Genomic DNA, 18043 nt, shown 5'->3' with positions numbered 1-18043 from the left:
TTAAGAGATAGTGGTTCTTACAAGAGCATCTTTGACCTGCCACAAAACACACAATAAGATTTATATTCTTGTTAACTAAAACAATCAATCAAACTTACTACTTGTTCTGAATATTTTTGTATGAGTCTAGAGATAAGAAAAAATAATGGCTTTTCAAAGAACTAAATCCAACGTGTAATGCGCATTGGGAAAAATAACCCCAACTATACGTACAATATGATGGGGGCTAATTTAGCTACAACTAATCAGGAAAAAGATCTTGGAGTCATTGTGGATAGTTCTCTGAAGACGTCCAAGCAGTGTGCAGTGGCAGTGAAAAAAGCAAACAGGATGTTAGGAATCATTAAAAAGGGGATAGAGAATAAGATGGAGAATATCTTATTGCCCTTATATAAATCCATGGTATGCCCACATCTTGAATACTGCATACAGATGTGGTCTCCTCATCTCAAAAAAGATATACTGGCATTAGAAAAGGTTCAGAGGGCAACTAAAATGATTAGGGGTTTGGAACGGGTCCCATATGAGGAGAGATTAAAGAGGCTAGGACTTTTCAGCTTGGGAAAGAGGAGACTAAGGGTACGTCTACACTTACCTCTGGGTCCGACGGCAGGCAATCGGTGTTCTGGGATCGATTTATCGCGTCTTGTCTAGACGCGATAAATCGATCCCGGATCGATCCCGGAAGTGCTCGCCGTCGACGCCAGTACTCCAGCTCAGCGAGAGGAGTACGCGGCATCAACGGGGGAGCTTGCCTGCAGCGTCTGGACCCGCGGTAAGTTCGGACTAAGGTACTTCGAATTCAGCTACGTTATTAACGTAGCTGAATTTGCGTACCTTAGTCCGAAGTGCGGGGGTAGTGTGGACCAGGCCTAAGGGGGGATATGATCAGGGCCGGCTACAGGCACCAGTGGAGGAAGCACGTGCCTGGGGCGGCACATGCTAAGGGGCGGCATTCCGTCCATTCTTGGGGCGGCACAGTCCGAGCGCCTTTTTTTTTCCTTCCGCAGTTGGGGCGGCTTTTTTTGTTTTTTTGTTTGTTTGTTTTTTGCTTGGGGTGGCAAAAATGGTAGAGCCGGCCCTGGATATGATAGCAGTATATAAAATCATGAGTGATGTGGAGAAAGTGAATCAGGAAAAGTTATTCACTTGTTCCCATAATATAAGAACTAGGGGCCACCAAATGAAATTAATGGGCAGCAGGTTTAAAACAAATAAAAGGAAGTTCTTCTTCACACAGCGCACAGTCAACTGTGGAACACCTTGCTTGAGGAGGTTGTGAAGGCTAGGACTATAACAGGTTTTAAAAGAGAACTAGATAAATTCATGGAGGTAAAGTCCATTAATGGCTATTAGCCAGGATGGGTAAGGAATGGTGTCCCTAGCCTCTGTTTGTCAGAGGGTGGTGATGGACGGCAGGAGAGAGATCACTTATGTTCTAGATGATCAGGATGGAGTCTTCATAAAATTTCACCCTTCACGTGATAATCTCATCTACACACAACGCAGACCCAAAACGCCTGATTCAGATTTCATTTACCCTTGTGTTAATCAGGAACAACTGTAATGAATCTGATGGAGTGACACCAGTGTAAAATCAGTGTGAGAATCAGGCAGTGTGTAGGGGGTGGGGACAAGACATTATGCACGTTCTCGCCACTAAAAAATATGGAATAGTTTGCTGGGATGGCTACAGGAGCACATGAAGCTCCCAGAGAAACAAAATGAAAGAACAAAACAGGCACATCAGTACCCCGCTGCATTCTTGTGGTGCATTTGCCCTGGGCCACAGAATGGCCAAAGGCCACTTTGCCCTATTTTGGCAGGAAGTAGGAGCAGGGCTGCTGATACTTCTGTCTCCTTGTCTGTCACATCAGCTGCCACCATAACAAACCTTGGATCACATTCCACTGATTAACCAGTAGGAGGTGTTCAAGAAAGCATGAATCTGAAAGCATGAATCTCTATGATAGTCTTGGCCAATCAGATGAGTTGGAGTCCAAAGGTCCTTCCTGAAGCTGGCTGTTCCACGTGGTTGTGCAATAGCTGCCTGCAAGCTGGGCACCAACTTTTCCTGCATCATCTTTGTTTTAATGACTTTCATAAAAGGAGAAAAGAAAACATGCTTAGTGCAGCCAGAGGAGACCACAGTGCATGCCCCTGTACCATGCTCCAGTGGGACATTGGTCAGGTCTGATGAGCTGAATACGTGGGCGTTGGTGAAATGGCTTCTCTGTCAGTGAAACATTTATAACACGCTGTATTTGTGCTGTCTCTCATTGGAGGCTGGTTTACTGATAGGAGTGTCAGGTAGAAATGAAGCCTTTCCATTTTTCACATGAACAGATGCTTGTGGTGACTCATTTGTGAATTGACAAACTGACATATTTGTCACTCCTAGACATATTTTTCATCTGTCCATTCCTTCATACATCGCTTCTGCCAAAGAGCCCTGGTTCTAGGAAAGCATCTGCCTGGCTGTAGAAGGGACTTCATATCTAGCTCTCCAAACTCCACTCCACACAACTGAAGTCAACATTTTCCCTTCTCTGCCGACCGAAGTCAGTGGAGCTGGTGGAACTGAGAGAACCATTTACACTGGTGAAACTGAGAAAAGAATTCAGTGTAGTGTGTTTTCAAGGCTGTTGTAGCAATTCATTCTTGTGATTTTGCATGTGATTTGGGCTGCAAACGGGGGTTAAAATAAGGGAGAGCATGGGGAAGCACAACTCCTCCCTCTTCTCCCTCACACTGGCTTGAGGGAGCCAGTCACCCCTCCCACATACTGGCTCTCCCTCCTCCATGGCTGGTGAGATGAGGACTCATCTGAATTGGGGGCAACAGGCAAACCTGACGCCTATGTGGGGATTTGCTGGGGCTCCCTGCCTGCCAGCAGAAGAGGCGGCAGCAGCTGATAGTGAAGAATGAGGAATTTCAGCTCGGAATCCTCTATCCATCTCTTCCCTCTCACAGGTGTATGTGACCCCTGCTGAGTCCCTGTCTCCTTCAGCAGAGAAGAGACTTCCCTCCATCAGCTTCTTCTCCCCTCAAATGTAAGTAGTTGCATCAGGTACTTCATTGTTTTCACAGGAGGAACCCTATGGCTTCATTTTTTTATCTGTATTTTTTATTCATAAAGTGGTTTTTGTCCCCACGTAAAGCCCTTGTACCAAGAGTGTGTGGTAGCAGCCACTTTTCAGCGTTCCGAAGAACAGATTGTACTGAAAAAGTTAGACCATTAGTTCCCCATCCAATTCTTGTGCATTTGCCATTGATGAAGCCTGCCTCTCTTTAGCACAATGGTGTGGAAAGCACGCAGCACAACTTACAACTTGCACTGTTATCTCTTCCGAAAGTGCACCCTTGATTCCTGGAGGGGAAATCTGAATTCAAACCCAGCTTGCCCAGATACAGTGCAGAGGCTGATGGTGTACAGCTCTTTGGACAGAATACCATGCAGTGGAGGCACTCGTCCAGCCACACACAAGAGCTGTGGGGAAAACAAAAACTACAGCCAAATAACTTTGATGTCCTGGCTGTGAAAAGTGCAATAAAAATCAGGGCAAAAACAAAAGTCAAAATAGGGCATTTATTTTATTTCACCTCAGTTCTTGTATTGGCATTAGGATTTCAATATAGAACAATATTTCTATTAGCTCCATGCTGGTAAGAAAAATGAAACTATGTTATTTTTAAAGATTATTTTTACTTACCTGGTGTTTCCAGCTACATCTCCCCCGTGCATCTGTCACATACACCGTCTTTTGACAATGATTGACTGACTTTTCATCCATACTCTGAATATTGCGGCACGGGGAATGCTGTATTTGAGTAGAAATGTGCTGATCTAAGAGTTTAATGTATCTTTGAATGTTCACACAAAAGCACAGAGCATGAGAGCACCCTTTCTATACAGCTGCTCTGAATAAGTCAGTGAAGTTTACAATGTTATAAAGACAGGGGTCGTTGTTCAGCAGCATTTGTAGGCAGACTCTTGTTTCACAATATGTCTTAAACCTTGAGCTGTAGAGTGAGGGTGCATTATAGTGTTATTACTGAGTTATGTCTAAAATTACACAAACCAAGGGTATAATGTAATTGTTTGCTCTAAGCACAGCAGATAAGGCCTGATCTCTTTCTGATTCCTGTCTCTCTAGACCAGGGGTCGGCATCCTTTCAGAAGTGGTGTGCCGAGTCTTCATTTATTCACTCTAATTTAAGGTTTCGCTTGCCAGTAATACATTTTAACGTTTTTAGAAGGTCTCTTTCTATAAGTCTAAAATATATAACTAAACTATTGTTGTATGTAAAGTAAATAAGGTTTTTAAAATGTTTAAGAAGCTTCATTTAAAATTAAGTTAAAATGCAGAGCCCCCCAGACTGGTGGCCAGGACCCAGGCAGTGTGAGTGCCACTGAAAATCAGCTCGCATGCCGCCTTTGGCACACATGCCATAGGTTGCCTACCCCTGCTCTAGACTCTTGGTACTTTTGCTTTTTTCCAAGACCATGGTTCACTTTTCTTGTTGTTTTATGGGCCAGATTCTGATCTTCGTTCCATCAGTGTCAATCAGGGGTAACTCCACTGGCTTGGATGAAATTGGTTATGCTGGTGTCAATATAGAATTATTCCGTTGCCAGCAATGGCATTATCCCAGAATGACACTGTTGCAACTCAGATCCCAATCCGACCCTATCCCTCATAATTAGAAACTGTTTTGTTTCCACTTTGCATAGAACAGTCCAGTGGTGCCAACTCAGTGATCTAAGGCCTATGTACATGACAACAAAATCTGCATTAGATAAATCCAATTTTAAAAACTGGCTTAGCCCGAGAGAAGTTTTCTTATAATATGGAGAGGACCTAATTAGTAAGCTGCCTACAGAGCTATGCAGACATTGGTCTGATTTCTTGGTGGTTATGTCTCATTCCCTGAACTGGACCTGACCATAAAGTGGAGGCAGCATGATTAGCCCCTCAGGGAGTGTTTCTTGTAACTCAGCAAAGAGCCCACCAGGCTGCAAACAGGCGATACGAGTGCTGTCAGTCTCCCGTAGTTGAAGACTGATGATGGGGTCTTGGGAGGATGAGTTAAGGCTACCACTCAGGGGTCGGGGGAAGGATATTCTTGCTCTCAGTGGTTTGTATGTGCACACAGCACACTGCTGCAAGATCTCTTGGAATCCTTTAGAGGAGTCGGAGCCTAGTCCAGTGTTTTGAACCAAAATTTCCCCTTCCCAGCTATTGTTGTGCACCAGTTAGTTGTCCCCTTTGCCCCCGAAGTGGCTCTGGGTTAGTGGTGGTGTTTGTTCATAGTAGGGATGCAGGAAGCATTTTGTTATCTTTCAGGGTGGAAGTTGATACACAAAATAAATGTAAAATATTATTAATTTCACCTATTATTAAAATTCTTTCCCTTCTGGTCCTTTAGCCGTATCTTTACAAAGACGGTGATGTCACCACTTGCAAATAGTCAAGCTTGATTTTGTAAAAAATGAAAACTCGATCACTAAATATAGTAGAACATGCAATGTAATGGCAAGTGTCAAATTCATGTCCGTCACTCCCCTAATATTTTAACTTAAACTTGCTATCTACAGTACTGCACTGGTTACAGCTTGACTAGGCACACGATCTCTTTTGTAATTCCACCTTTCACATATTTAATCTAGCTTGGGGGCATTACTGTAGAATTTAAGAATAGGTCCATATAGGCTTTGGAGTCCAGAGATTGCAGCCCTGATCCTGCAATCGGCTTCATGTGGCAGAATCCAGTGTGCCTGTGCAGAGCTAATTGCAGCATTGGGACATTGGGCTCTCCTCCTCCAAACATTATGCAAATACTTAATGTTGAGGTCAGTAGGGCTACACACAGGGTTTGTAAAGTTAAGCATGTGCATAAGTCTTTGCAGGATTGGGGCTCTGGTTTGCACACCTGCTGTATCACTGACATGATGTGTGACCTGGGGTCAGTCAGTTAACTACTCTAGCCCAGATCCTCAAAGGTATGTAGGTACTTAACTCCCATTCCCTCCCCTGGAAACCACTATCAAAGTGCAGAGTATTGTCACTGCGAAGCCATGGTGATCAAGGGAAAACAAGGAGAAAAACAAGTAAAGAATCGTTGGTATCACACTGTTAATTTGATATTTACAATGTTTGGTTGAAATATGGGGAACCTATCACATGTATATTATCAGTACAAAAACCAACATCTCATTTCTATTCATGCATATTGCACTCAATGGTGTAACACACTGCATAAAAGATAAGAAACTTCTTAGGATAAGAACAGGGTGAGGTTTTATATTTTGCCGTGGCCTACTTAGCAAAGGAGCACCAGATTCACACTTTATATTTAGCTGCTTTTGCTATGAAATACTCATTGCTAACACCTGTTATTCCACAGCTTGCTGCACCCCTACTCATAGCATTGTCTGTGTGCAGCCTGCTTGTGGTATTTGATCTTCTCCTGTTTAACTGCCATTGCTTTTAACTCTCTAGCACCTGTGGCCAGCATTGCATATGGCTGGCGATGCAGAACAGGATATGAAAACACTAGAACAAATAGCAAAAGAAGCCTTGCAACTGCACAATGGGAGCTAAAGGATCATTCTGAATATAGTCTGTGAAACTGCAGCACTATCTACCACTGATGCCAGGTATAATGGCTATATGCTCTTACACCGTCAATTAACATTGGCAGCACTCCTGAGTCTACTCTTACTGATTTCATTCGGGGTAATGTCAGACCCAGCCTTACAGTTAAAAAAGTGACCACAATGTTCTGCAGTAATAGCCCCAAACACTCCAATATCCCTATAGTAAGATGTAGTATTTGGGCCATTGCTGTAAAATACTGTGACTTTTTTAAAATGAGAGCAGCTATGGCTCAGTGCTGTATTATGCTATGTCTTTAAGACAAGGCAACCCTAAATGATCCCATATGTACTTGAAACATTGATCTTGTTTAATGACACAAATTTGCCTTCATTAATCCTGAAGTTCCATAGAATTTGCTCTATTACTCAGTGCCAGTGTGGAAACAATAGGCCAAGTGTAAACCAGCATTGTTCCATTGAAATCAACAGAATGGTGTTGATTTTCACCAGCTGAGGATAATTTCTCTGTATATGTTATACATTTCTGGCAAAATGTGCTTATTCTTACTCATACAAGTAGACCTGCCACATGAGTAAGCGGAGCAGTATTTGGTCCCCCTTACCATATCTAACATTTGCTAACATATCAGAGATAGTTAAAACTACAACTGGACGGGGAAAGGTAAATATTTCCTGCAGATGTTCTGGGGAAAAAAGGGGGGTGGAGATTTTTGCAAAAATGCTCTGGCTTTTTTTAAAATGTGAAAACTGGGGGTGAAAATCCAGGCTATGTGTTGTGTTTGTTTGTTGGTTAGTTTTTGTTGGGCGTTGCAAAATGATAAACTTTGAATGGAAAAATTTTTCCACAAAAATTTTCATTCAGGGGACAAAAGTTCATTTTAAATGCAGGGGGGAAAAAAAAGTTTTGATGGAAAAATTTTTGACTTAAAATCTGACAAAATTGATCAATTTTGTGATCGTTATAATGCATAGCACAAGCTACAGTACTGATATATTTAATGTACTCTTGTACATAAACTTGTGCCATTCTACGGTATGTATTTTATGGTAAGTTTTGCCAATTGGTTAATATATACAAAAAGGACTGTCACAGATATAGTTCTAAACTATAGAATTTTTAACATAAGCTGAATTACCCAAACTGTCCCACTTAGCCTGTGTCATTTTTATATTCTGCTTACAAACCCTGCAAATACACACCTGACATATCATTGCCACGGATTCATTTTCTAATAGTAACAGATGATGAGGATCAAAGTGTAATGTGAAATTTAATTTAAGATACATGCACAGTGCAGGAAAGGTTGAAAAACCAATTTCATGTTAAAATTTGTAGTGTAAAGAGTTTCTTTAAAAGGGTATATATCCCAAATAGTTCTGTGAAAATCCACTGGCTTTAGTTGGGGTCCTTTCACCCTGCCCCCTACCCCCACCACACCATTACTTGTATTTGCATGGTGAATTTTATATTATATTTGTTTAAAACTGTAAGGCATTACAGCGCTATTGTGACGGGCCCCAGCGAAATAACCCAGGGCTAGACCGTTAAAAGCATTTAAGAAAAAGAGTAAGATCTCAATCCTACATTAATGGCGCATACACATGCTTATCTTTAAGCACGTGAGTAGGACCACTGAAGTCAGTGGAAGTCTGCACGTGTTTGCAGGATTGTGCTTAAAGCCCTAATTGGACTAGGATGTTTTACCACAAGGATGTTTTGCCTCTAGACTCTCTGGCCTTTCCAGATTCCACTTTATGTAATGAAACTGCACATTCTCCATTACAAATCTGTGGGGGTTGGTATGACATGAAAATGAATTTACTATGAATTTGGTTCCTTATAGGATGAAAGTCAGATGCAGTTTTCCTCACTAGTGTTTCATGCAGTCCTCCTGGTAAGCACAAAACTTCCATTGACTTCCATGCGTTCCAAGTGTGTAAGAGCAGCTGAAGCCAGAAGGAGCTTGATCTTTGTGGTTCCTCGGGCATTTAGGATCTTAGTCACTTTGTTCTGGTGGCTTCTGAGCCACCAACAATATCTTCTGATTAGAAACCTCAGGTGCTGTTTTCTCCCCACCAGTTCTATTCTACACATAGTTCCACAGGCCTGAATCCCTTGAAAGGTTATGATCAGCCCCTAAGCCCAAAGCTGTTACTTTAATTTCAACCTATTCATTTTTCTTAGTTTCAACCAGAACATATAGTTTATTTGGTTTTCTGTATTAATAATCTAAAGTAACTAAAATACAGATTGTGGTTTCGAAGCAAATCTAAAAGGATGTTTTTGAATTCTATTAGAGTGCTCTGCTTGCTGTCTGAATGTGAGACTAACGTTTTAATAGAATATACCGGACTATTCCAATACTATATTACACTGGACTGCAATGCACACAACTTGCTTTAGCAAATGGAGCGTGATCCTACAACCTTATAGGAGCAATCTTTATTCATGAAAATAGTCTTAACTAGGGCTGGATTACTGGTATGAGCGATTGTTTACTCACACAATTAGTCACTCTTAGAGTTCATATATTATGGTGATGTACGGTATACACATCTTGATAGAGTAAGGGATGCAGGGTTGGGCCCATCATTTGTATTTCTCGCTGATATATTTGCTGTAATATTATTATTAACTGCTATAGCATGGCAGGTAGTTCTCTTATTTTTATATTAAACTGCTATTTCTTTCAAGCCTGTATATTCTTCTTCTTTAATGCCGGTGATGTGCTAGATTCCACAAAATAGAGACAGTCCCTGCCTCAGAGAGTTTATAATCCAAGTACTATTTGTGAATCTACCAGTGCTGGTGTACCTCCTGCATCTCATTTACAGTATACAACAGTGAAACTGATCAACAACACCAACATTGCCTGTCTGTATTAAATCAGTCAATCTGGTTAAATCAACTCTCAATTATAACACCAATGCAAGAACTCTGAATTTCTGGAATGAAACTGTTAGTGAAAAAGTGAAATTGTGCAAGACAAAGGGACTGGGTATCTAGTGGCCACGACAAGGCACCGGAGCTGGGTATTTCATAGGCACAGAAAGAATGAATTGACACATGTAGTCACCATTTCGTTGTATAAAGAAAAGGCTGCTGCTGATTGGTTCAGTCCTGCAAGGGGCTGAGCCAAGGGAACCCCCCCCCTGAAGTTAGATGGAACCGAGGGCACTCAGGAACTCACAGGACTGGGCCTGCACGTAACCATGAAGCAGGAAATGCTGATCTAAGAGTTACCGTGACATATGCAGATTACATTAAGAAGTCTCATGATGGCCACAAAACACCTGCTGCCACAGCCTTGTATTTTACACTGGGGGGAAGAGAGGTGTAGAATGGATTAGGTTTTAGTACAAAGAAGATGTAGTAACTGACACCTTGAGAAGGCCAGGGAAGCAGCAGAAGCATGGATAGAAAGTTGTTCGCACCCATCATTAGCCACTCAAACAATCTGCAAGGTCATCTGCTAGAGCTGGCAAGGTCATCTGCTAGAGCCGCAGAGGAGAGTAACCGGGCATGGTCCAGGGTGTCCTGTGTTTGTTCAAGTGTGTGTGTGCCCTGACCTGAGAATGGTCTCTGCGCTGCTACCAAAGGCTGCTGTGCACCCTTCCCACAGCTGCACCGGGATTGTGGCTGGATCTGTGCCCTCGCCACAACACATTTCATGCTGGGATGCAGGGAACCCCATGGCACACAGAGATTGGAGAACCAATGCATTGGCTCCCCACATCCTGTTCCCCCTCCACCTCATTGGTTCCACTGCCTGTCAGGTTTCATGTGCCTACAGACGAGTGGTAGGTGTGATTTGCTTTTAACCCTGGTAGGTATGATGTATAGATGACCTGGTGGTCCCCGCATATTGCTGCTCTTCTGATGCCTTTGTGCTGCTGGGAGGTACTTAACAGGGTTTTCATGCCAATTAAATTTGACTTAGTGGCTGATAAGATGTTTTCTGTCCTTTTGAAGGGAACAAACCCCTACTAGTATCCTCCCACTCTGTGCTGAAGTTAGCAATACGCTGCCTGTGGGGTTACATTGAATAATATTATGAGGAAACTTTATAGTGACATGGAGATACAATTGCTGGGGAAAAGAGCTTTCATTATACCCTTAAAATGGGGAACACAGATGCCTCCTATTACATGACCCACTAGTTCTTTTCAATGTCTAGATCCTACCAATATCTTAAGACAGCAGAATAACAACCTATGGCATTGAAAGCAACATCAGACAGACAGAGAAGGAAGGATAGCCCAGGGGTTAGGATGTTAGCCTGAGACTTGGGAGACCTGGGTTGTTTCCTGCTCCACCCCAGATTTCCTGTGTGACCGTTAGCAAGTCAGCCTCTCTATCCTCAGTTGCCATCTGTAAAATGGGGCTATTAGCACTTCCCTTCTTCACAGGGGTGTTGTGAGGATAAAGCATTAAAGGTTCTCAGATATTATGGCAATGGGGGCCATATAAGGACCTTAGAGAGACAATACATACATCTGCATATATATATATATAAAAAAAAATCTCTCCTTACTGTTAGAGTTTGTTTCTCTTTGGCACTGTAAAAACTCCACTGAATGAAAAGTGACTCCAGAGACCCAGTTGTTTTGTATGTGCAGAGAAGAGTGGCATTTCCACCAACAGTGACGTTCACCGTGGTCTGAGGAACTGTCACTGTCATGCCGCTGATGTGGCCTGCAGGGAATAAGCATGGTGAAGGGAGATCAGTCAGGGGCGGCTGCACGTTAAGAAACTCTGCTTTGAGTTCTGTTGGACTGGCTCCCCCTCCTCCCCCCTGCTCTGCAGGAGACAAGTGATAGCCCTTTTCACTCTGTTCAATAACTTTTTCCCTGGTGGTGGGATGAGTGTTCTAGATTGAGTAGCTGGGGAGGGATGAAGATGAAACAGGACCCAGATCCACTACAATTTCATGCCCTCTTTTAAAAGAAAAATAAATCTCTAAGTTTCCTAGGCCTGGTCTACACTACACAGTTACATTCTTTCCCAGCTGAGTGCTCACTGCGGCTTGGAACGTGTACTCTTATTTCCCAGCCAGATCATTCAATCAGACAATTTGTATAGTGGGGTGCTGAGAGCCATTGAACCAAACTGTAAACATTGTATATAATGGAAACGGCTTCAAGCCAGGGAGTGCAGCAGCACCCCCCGCACCGCTAGTTCCAGCTCCTGTGCATTCAATGTTTTTCCAGCTCCCCCTTGCTTCCTTGCTCTTCTTCCTCCCAACCACCATCACAGCGCCTTGCTCTGCCTCACCCAAGTGGTACCATGCAGCACCGTCAGCCCCAGACAATATGGCCCTTTTTTACATTTATCCCCAAGGCTCAGATAGGCCAGTCCCAAGTCTCACTCGCTGCTGCACCTGGTTCCTCTAAACTGTGCAGCCTAGATTCCTAGAATCCAAGCATCCTTTCTCATCTCTCCCCTGCTAATAGCTTAGCTTCTTAGCTGTGCACCAGAGCCTTGAGAAGCACATCATGCATTTGCGCTGTTCCCAAATGGAATCTGGAGGCAGCGGTGGCGAGAGCTAATTAGGTGCTTTAAAAATGTAAAAAGCCCTAAGTATTATTTACCACTATTTTTCTAGTGGATAGTGTGAGCTGATATATTGCGTTATAGTGAGATTAGGATTTATTTTTATGGTCAAGTTATCATCTTTGGAATTGTTTTCCCCTTCTGGGATAACAATTCTGTAAAACTGATCAACCTACAGGCCACATGAAACAAATGGAGTGGAGATCAAAAATAAATATTTAATATATAGTACACCATTAAGAGTCTATTGCAATTACAAATCATAACTGGCTGTTTGAACACAATTCTTTGCATACTTTCCTGTAATTCTGACAATAATTCTTGCCTTACTTACCCATTGTGCACCAGTAATGTATATGATAAGCTTGGCAAAATTTGATTTTTAAAATAATTATTATATTTAAAACAGATGTTTGTTTTATAAGCATTATTTTCTATTTTTATCAATTCCATGGTTGTGGGGAAATTATCGGGCGGTCAGACAATAATTATTTAATGACCGTAGATGTTGAGATTCAAAATAAGTTCTCAAGCAGCATTTTTCTTACTTTACATATCTGTAAATTTCAATTAGTATCGAGGGAAATATTTTTTCATTGGTCTGTGCATGTGTGGGGAAATTGACGTTTATGACATTTACAAATAAAAATGTAATCCTTCAAAGCTTAGGTATTTCTTATGTACCTAGTTATCGCATTGAAGTTAATCAGAGTTGGAAAGAAATGTTGAATTAGGCCCAACAAGTTATACAAGGCAACAAGGTAATGTGAATTTCATCTGTTAGTCAAAAAGAAATAATTAAAGTAAAGCAGTCTGGACTTCAGCGGAGTGGGGTTTTTGTTATACGGCTGAATCCAATTTTCAAGCTACAGCTTTAGGATTCTGATGGTGCATCTGTCCCATCTTAAAATGTTCCACATTAAAGAAAAACATAAGGTTCCTGTAGTTTCCTGTGTGGGAATTAGGTGTGAAAACTTTGTATTGAAAATATAATGCTCCAGATGGGCTTGTTCCACTTACACTTAATTGAGATACTAGGTACGAAATATTCTTACGAAATTTGAAGGAATAGTTGTGCATTTTTTCTTAGAGGGCTATCACTGATTTTTAAACAGAACTCCTCACTAACATCAATAGGGTATTCTGCTCCAATAATCCATGGTATGATACGATCCATAGTGTGAAAAGAAATACCATAGATTCTGATATATTTTAATTTTATAAATATTCTTTCTTCATCAGCTACAGCAATGAGTGAAAATATTTTATAAATGATTCTAAGCTCTTCAAGGCAGGGACCATGTCTTCCGATGTGTTTTTACAGCACTGTTCTCACTGAGGTCCTAATCCTGACTGGGGCCTCTCTACGAGCATAAAATAAATATTAAATAATACTATCACTCTGGGTGTTTGTGTTAAGCTATCCTCTTCAGTATTAACCCCTAGAGCTGGCTGGAGGAGGACAATTCTGTTCCATGACAACTTTCAAAATTGGTTTTCGTTCTACATTAGAACAAAACCAAAATCTTTCAAACATTTTCACAAAACAGCCTTGTGTCAAAATGTGTGGGTTCTGATTGAAAAGGACAGGTATTGGAGCTCGCTCTGTCTCTCTCTGTCTCTGTGGTCAGAAGGGCCCAGAGAGCACTGGACCTCAGAAACCTTCCTGTCAAAACCATTGTTGAAATCGATACATCTCTGCACAATGTTTTGGTTGCGACAAATTAGCGTATTTCAATGAAAATACATTTAGCTGGAAATATTCCAACCTGCCTTATTAACCACGTCGGGCACTATCCTGCCAGCCTTTCTCGTCCAGTGAGACTGCTCCTAGCCAGTGCCGGTAGCAAGCTAGCGCTCGCTACTGTGTTTGTAGGGCTGGACCCAAAGAGCCCGATCCAGCAACACTGAAGTCAATGGGAGCTTTGCCATTAACTTCAGTAGGTGCAGGATCAATCCCATAGCCCTTGCTCATGCAGGTAGTCAGAGACAAAATGTGAGCAAGAATTACTCATGTGAGAAAGCTTACGTGCTCGATCTTGCAAGCCTTTCCTTACAAGTATTTAATCTGTTTCTATGCTTAGTCTATGGCATAACTATGAGAGATTTCCTTGCTACAGAAAAAGTTAATATATAGTTTTTAATGGTAACAAAATAAATTAAGCAGGAAGCCAAATGCTCTGCTAGAGGCCAAAAAACCGTGGATGCAATAGAGACACTGATTGTATGTCTCATTACCAGGGCCGGCTCCAGGGTTTTGGCCACCCCAAGCAGCCAAAAAAAAAAAAATAAGCCGCGATCGCGATCTGCAGCGGCAATTTGGCGGGAGGTCCTTCGCTCCGAGCGGGAGTGAGGGACTGTCCGCCGAATTGCCGCCGAATAGCTGGACCTGCCGCCCCTCTCCGGAGCGGCCGCCCCAAGCACCTGCTTGCCAGGCTGGTGCCTGGAGCCGGCCCTGCTCATTACAACAATCTGTAACCCACTGAGGCCATGTCTACACTAGCGAGTTTACAGTGTAGACGCTCTCTGCTGGCGGGAGAGCTTCTGTCACTGATCTAGCACTGTCTGTGCTGGCACTTCTGTCGTTTCTTTCACACCCCTGAGTGACATAAATTATACTCACAAAAGTGGTAATACAGACATAGCCTCACTCTCCTTTTGTCCTATGACTACAGAGGTGTTAGTTGCCCACTTCATTTTGAATGGGTTTTTGCAACATGAGTTAACTCCTTATGCTTAACAATCTGTTCCACCTTGTATTTAGCTGTGACACTCTGATTACCTTTCCCAGACCTGAAGAAGAGCTCTGTGGAGCTCGAATGCTTGTCTCTTTCACCAACAGAAGTTGGTCCCCCCCAAAAGAAGATATTACCTCACCCACCTGGTCTCTAACAAACTAAATGTAGTTTTGGTATCTTGATGCTGGCAGTTGCAGAGGTCTGCACTGCTGATGTACATAGTCCGAGTTTCCATAGTGAACATCTGCACCATTTGAAACATAAATCTGTAGTTTTAAAATTTAAACCAAATTGTTTCACTGAACACCTCTACTAACATTGAGTTGCTTTATGCTTCTAAGGTAACTAGCTATGCTTAAAAGAAAAATAGACCTGTGTATGATAAACAAAAGTCAGGAGTAACTGCTTAAATTGTTCATATGATCTCCAGAAGAAATAATAACATCTCGAAGTCTTTATCTTGCAAGGTGCATCTGTGGTGTAGTGAGCACCCTCAACTTCCATTTTCTTCAGTAGCAGTTGAGGATACTTGGAACCTCACAGGATCAAGCTTTTAATGTCTATTTCTACATGTCTTAAAAGTAATACTCAGCGTAACTAAACTTCCTTTAAGCATTAATAATGTATAAGTCTTAATATACCATATAAATCCCAGATTTCACAAAGATTTACATCCATATTTAACTTTAAGCATAGGAGTAGACGCAATAAAGTCCAAAGGATTATTCACATGCTTAAAGTGAAATACGAGCCCAACGTCGCCAAGTCATTATTTCTCAAGGATATAGCCCATAGAAACAAGACAAGAGCGCGAACAAATCTAATTTTGAGATGTCTGAAAAATGCTAAAGCTTACGCTTGCCTCCTACTCAATTTACAGCAACAAAGCATTAATTTACAGTAGGCAATGCTAAAATAGTCTCCTAAGACAAAATACTAAATCACTATTCTGTCTGTTACGATTCCACAAGATATTTTCTTTGGATCATCTCCACAGTTTTCATTCCAGTTAGAAGTAAATCTTTGATGTACTCCTACTTTGCTGGCAAAGTTCGCCTGCTATTTTATTTATGTCCTTTGTTTTTCTCACCTGAAAGGGCTGCTATAATTGCGAATAGCTTCAGCATTGTTGCAAACATCTTCTCGAAGTCTGGAGAGAAAAGAACCCAGATGCTGCTGCTTTCATGGACTAAAACTCAACTGATTTTTTTTTAAGTGGGTTTTTTGTTTTCCTTATCAGCAGCGTATCAACGAGTCAACAGGCTTTTTTGTTTTCCTCCTTTATCATCTATAGACCTTTCTCAGAGTAGTTTGTGACTGTTCAGTTGAAACCATTTCATGGGGTGTGTGCGCCTGAGACACTTGTTAATAATAAACTCTAGAATTCTGCAAATCACATAGGGTTAGGCTCTACCGCCATTACTCATGCCAAGGCAGTACTTGGCTTCACAAGTACTCCCAGTGACTCCAGTGGGACTCCTTATAAAGTACTACTCAACGTGAGTACAGATAGCAGAATTTAGCCCCTGGTGAATAAGGGTGACAGAATTTGGCCCTTATTCCTCGTTAAGAAAAAATTATATCATTTGTTTTGAAAAATGGATACTGTGGCAATAATGCTTTGAGTATGTTTGAAAAATGGAAACACGTAATTATATAGAAATGCTACATTGTGCTCTCATGCATAATTCTGCTTTGAAACATCTACAGGGAGCCCCTACAAGAGACAACAGCCTAAAATAAAATTAAAGGAGCCTATTTTTTTTTTTTAAATAATGGAATATAATTGATTTTGATCCATGTACTTGGATGGTGCTAACAAATTTGATAAGAAAATTGCACTATGACTTTATTTTGTTTTGTTACAAAGAGTTAACAAAATCCTCGTCATCAAGGTAAATCCCAAAGGGACGTAGCCTCCTTGCAGATCAAGCTCTCTAGCTAGGTCCTTAAGAGAGTCTGGCTGGATATTCAGCCTATATCCACCACCTCCAGAACTTAGTAGGAAAGCAGGGTAGTCCAGTGGACAGAGTTTAGGACTTGATGACCTGGGTTCCGTTCCTGGCTCTGCTGGTGACTTTGGGCAAGTCATTTAATGGCCCTGTGATTCAGTTTCCCCACATGGGAATAACCATGCTCACCCCTCTTTGTAAAACACTGTGTTCTGTGGCGGCAAAGTGCTATAAGAGACTGAGTGTTCTATTAATGATAATGATTCATGAAATTAGGGGCCTGTTCCTGCTGGGGGCTGACCACCTCCTGGGAGTCAGTGAAATTCACCAGGAGCTGTGGGTGCTCCAACTCTTGCAGGACCTGGCTCTCCATTCTTTATTCCATCCACTTCGGTTGATATTGATTCAGAATCACAGGTCGCAATGATTAGAGTTGTTTCCAGTTATGCAACATTGTACATTTAGGTGGATGCATGACAGAGGGCAGTGCTGCCTTTCTCCTATGCATAAGGCCACATGTATAGATGGGGTACTGGAACAGGGCATGAACCAAACCCCAAGACTCAAGCTCCTCCCCCAGACTTTGTGAATGCATGGCTCTGGGTGCATGCTTGGTAATCTGTGCTTATCACTACAGGTGATCAAATTTAATGGACCAAGTTAGGTGAATTCTATTCTATGTTCCAATATTTCTGTAGTTGAAAAATGCCTGAATATCCGCCCCCCCCTACACACGCGCGCGCGCACACACAAGTGTTTGTTTTTCCTACTTCGTGCTCCTCACAATGTTCCTACAGGGTAGCAATATTTTCTCCATTTTATCCCTGGAACAGTGACTTGATCAGAGCTGACCTAGAGGGGCAACTGTAGATTCTGGGATTCAAATCCCAGCCCAAGTCCCTCCCGAAATTCACCTCTACCTCGATATAACGCGACCCGATATAACACGAATTTGGATATAACGCGGTAAAGCAGTGCTCCGGGTGGGCGGGGCTGCGCACTCCGGTGGATCAAAGCAAGTTCGATATAACTCGGTTTCACCTATAACGCGGTAAGATTTTTTTGGCTCCCGAGGACAGCGTTATATCGAGGTAGAGGTGTATAAAAGTGTTCAAATTCAAGATATTGACCCATTCGCAAATAAAACATTTAGGGCCAAATTCTGCCCACACATACA

At 42.0% G+C, this 18043-nt stretch overlaps 1 protein-coding gene across 1 annotated transcript in view; it reads right to left on the bottom strand.

Moving 5' to 3' along the window:
• The window catches only part of VSIG1 (V-set and immunoglobulin domain containing 1), a 32222-nt gene extending 16169 nt beyond the window's left edge, over positions 1-16053 (bottom strand). The window contains exons 1-3 of the mRNA XM_026653092.2: positions 16005-16053; positions 11158-11318; positions 3714-3821 (exon numbers count right to left, since the gene is read on the bottom strand). Of these exons, the coding sequence (XP_026508877.1) occupies positions 3714-3821; positions 11158-11318; positions 16005-16053 (318 nt within the window). The remainder of the gene's footprint in view (positions 1-3713; positions 3822-11157; positions 11319-16004) is intronic.
• Positions 16054-18043: the final 1990 nt, after the last annotated feature.

Source organism: Terrapene carolina, unplaced genomic scaffold (assembly GCF_002925995.2).
Source record: "Terrapene carolina triunguis isolate 2854851 unplaced genomic scaffold, T_m_triunguis-2.0 Scaffold131, whole genome shotgun sequence".
Classification (NCBI taxonomy): Eukaryota; Metazoa; Chordata; order Testudines; family Emydidae; genus Terrapene; species Terrapene triunguis.
The sequence above is the reverse complement of the archived record's forward strand: the minus strand, read 5'-3'. Positions and strand labels throughout refer to the sequence as shown.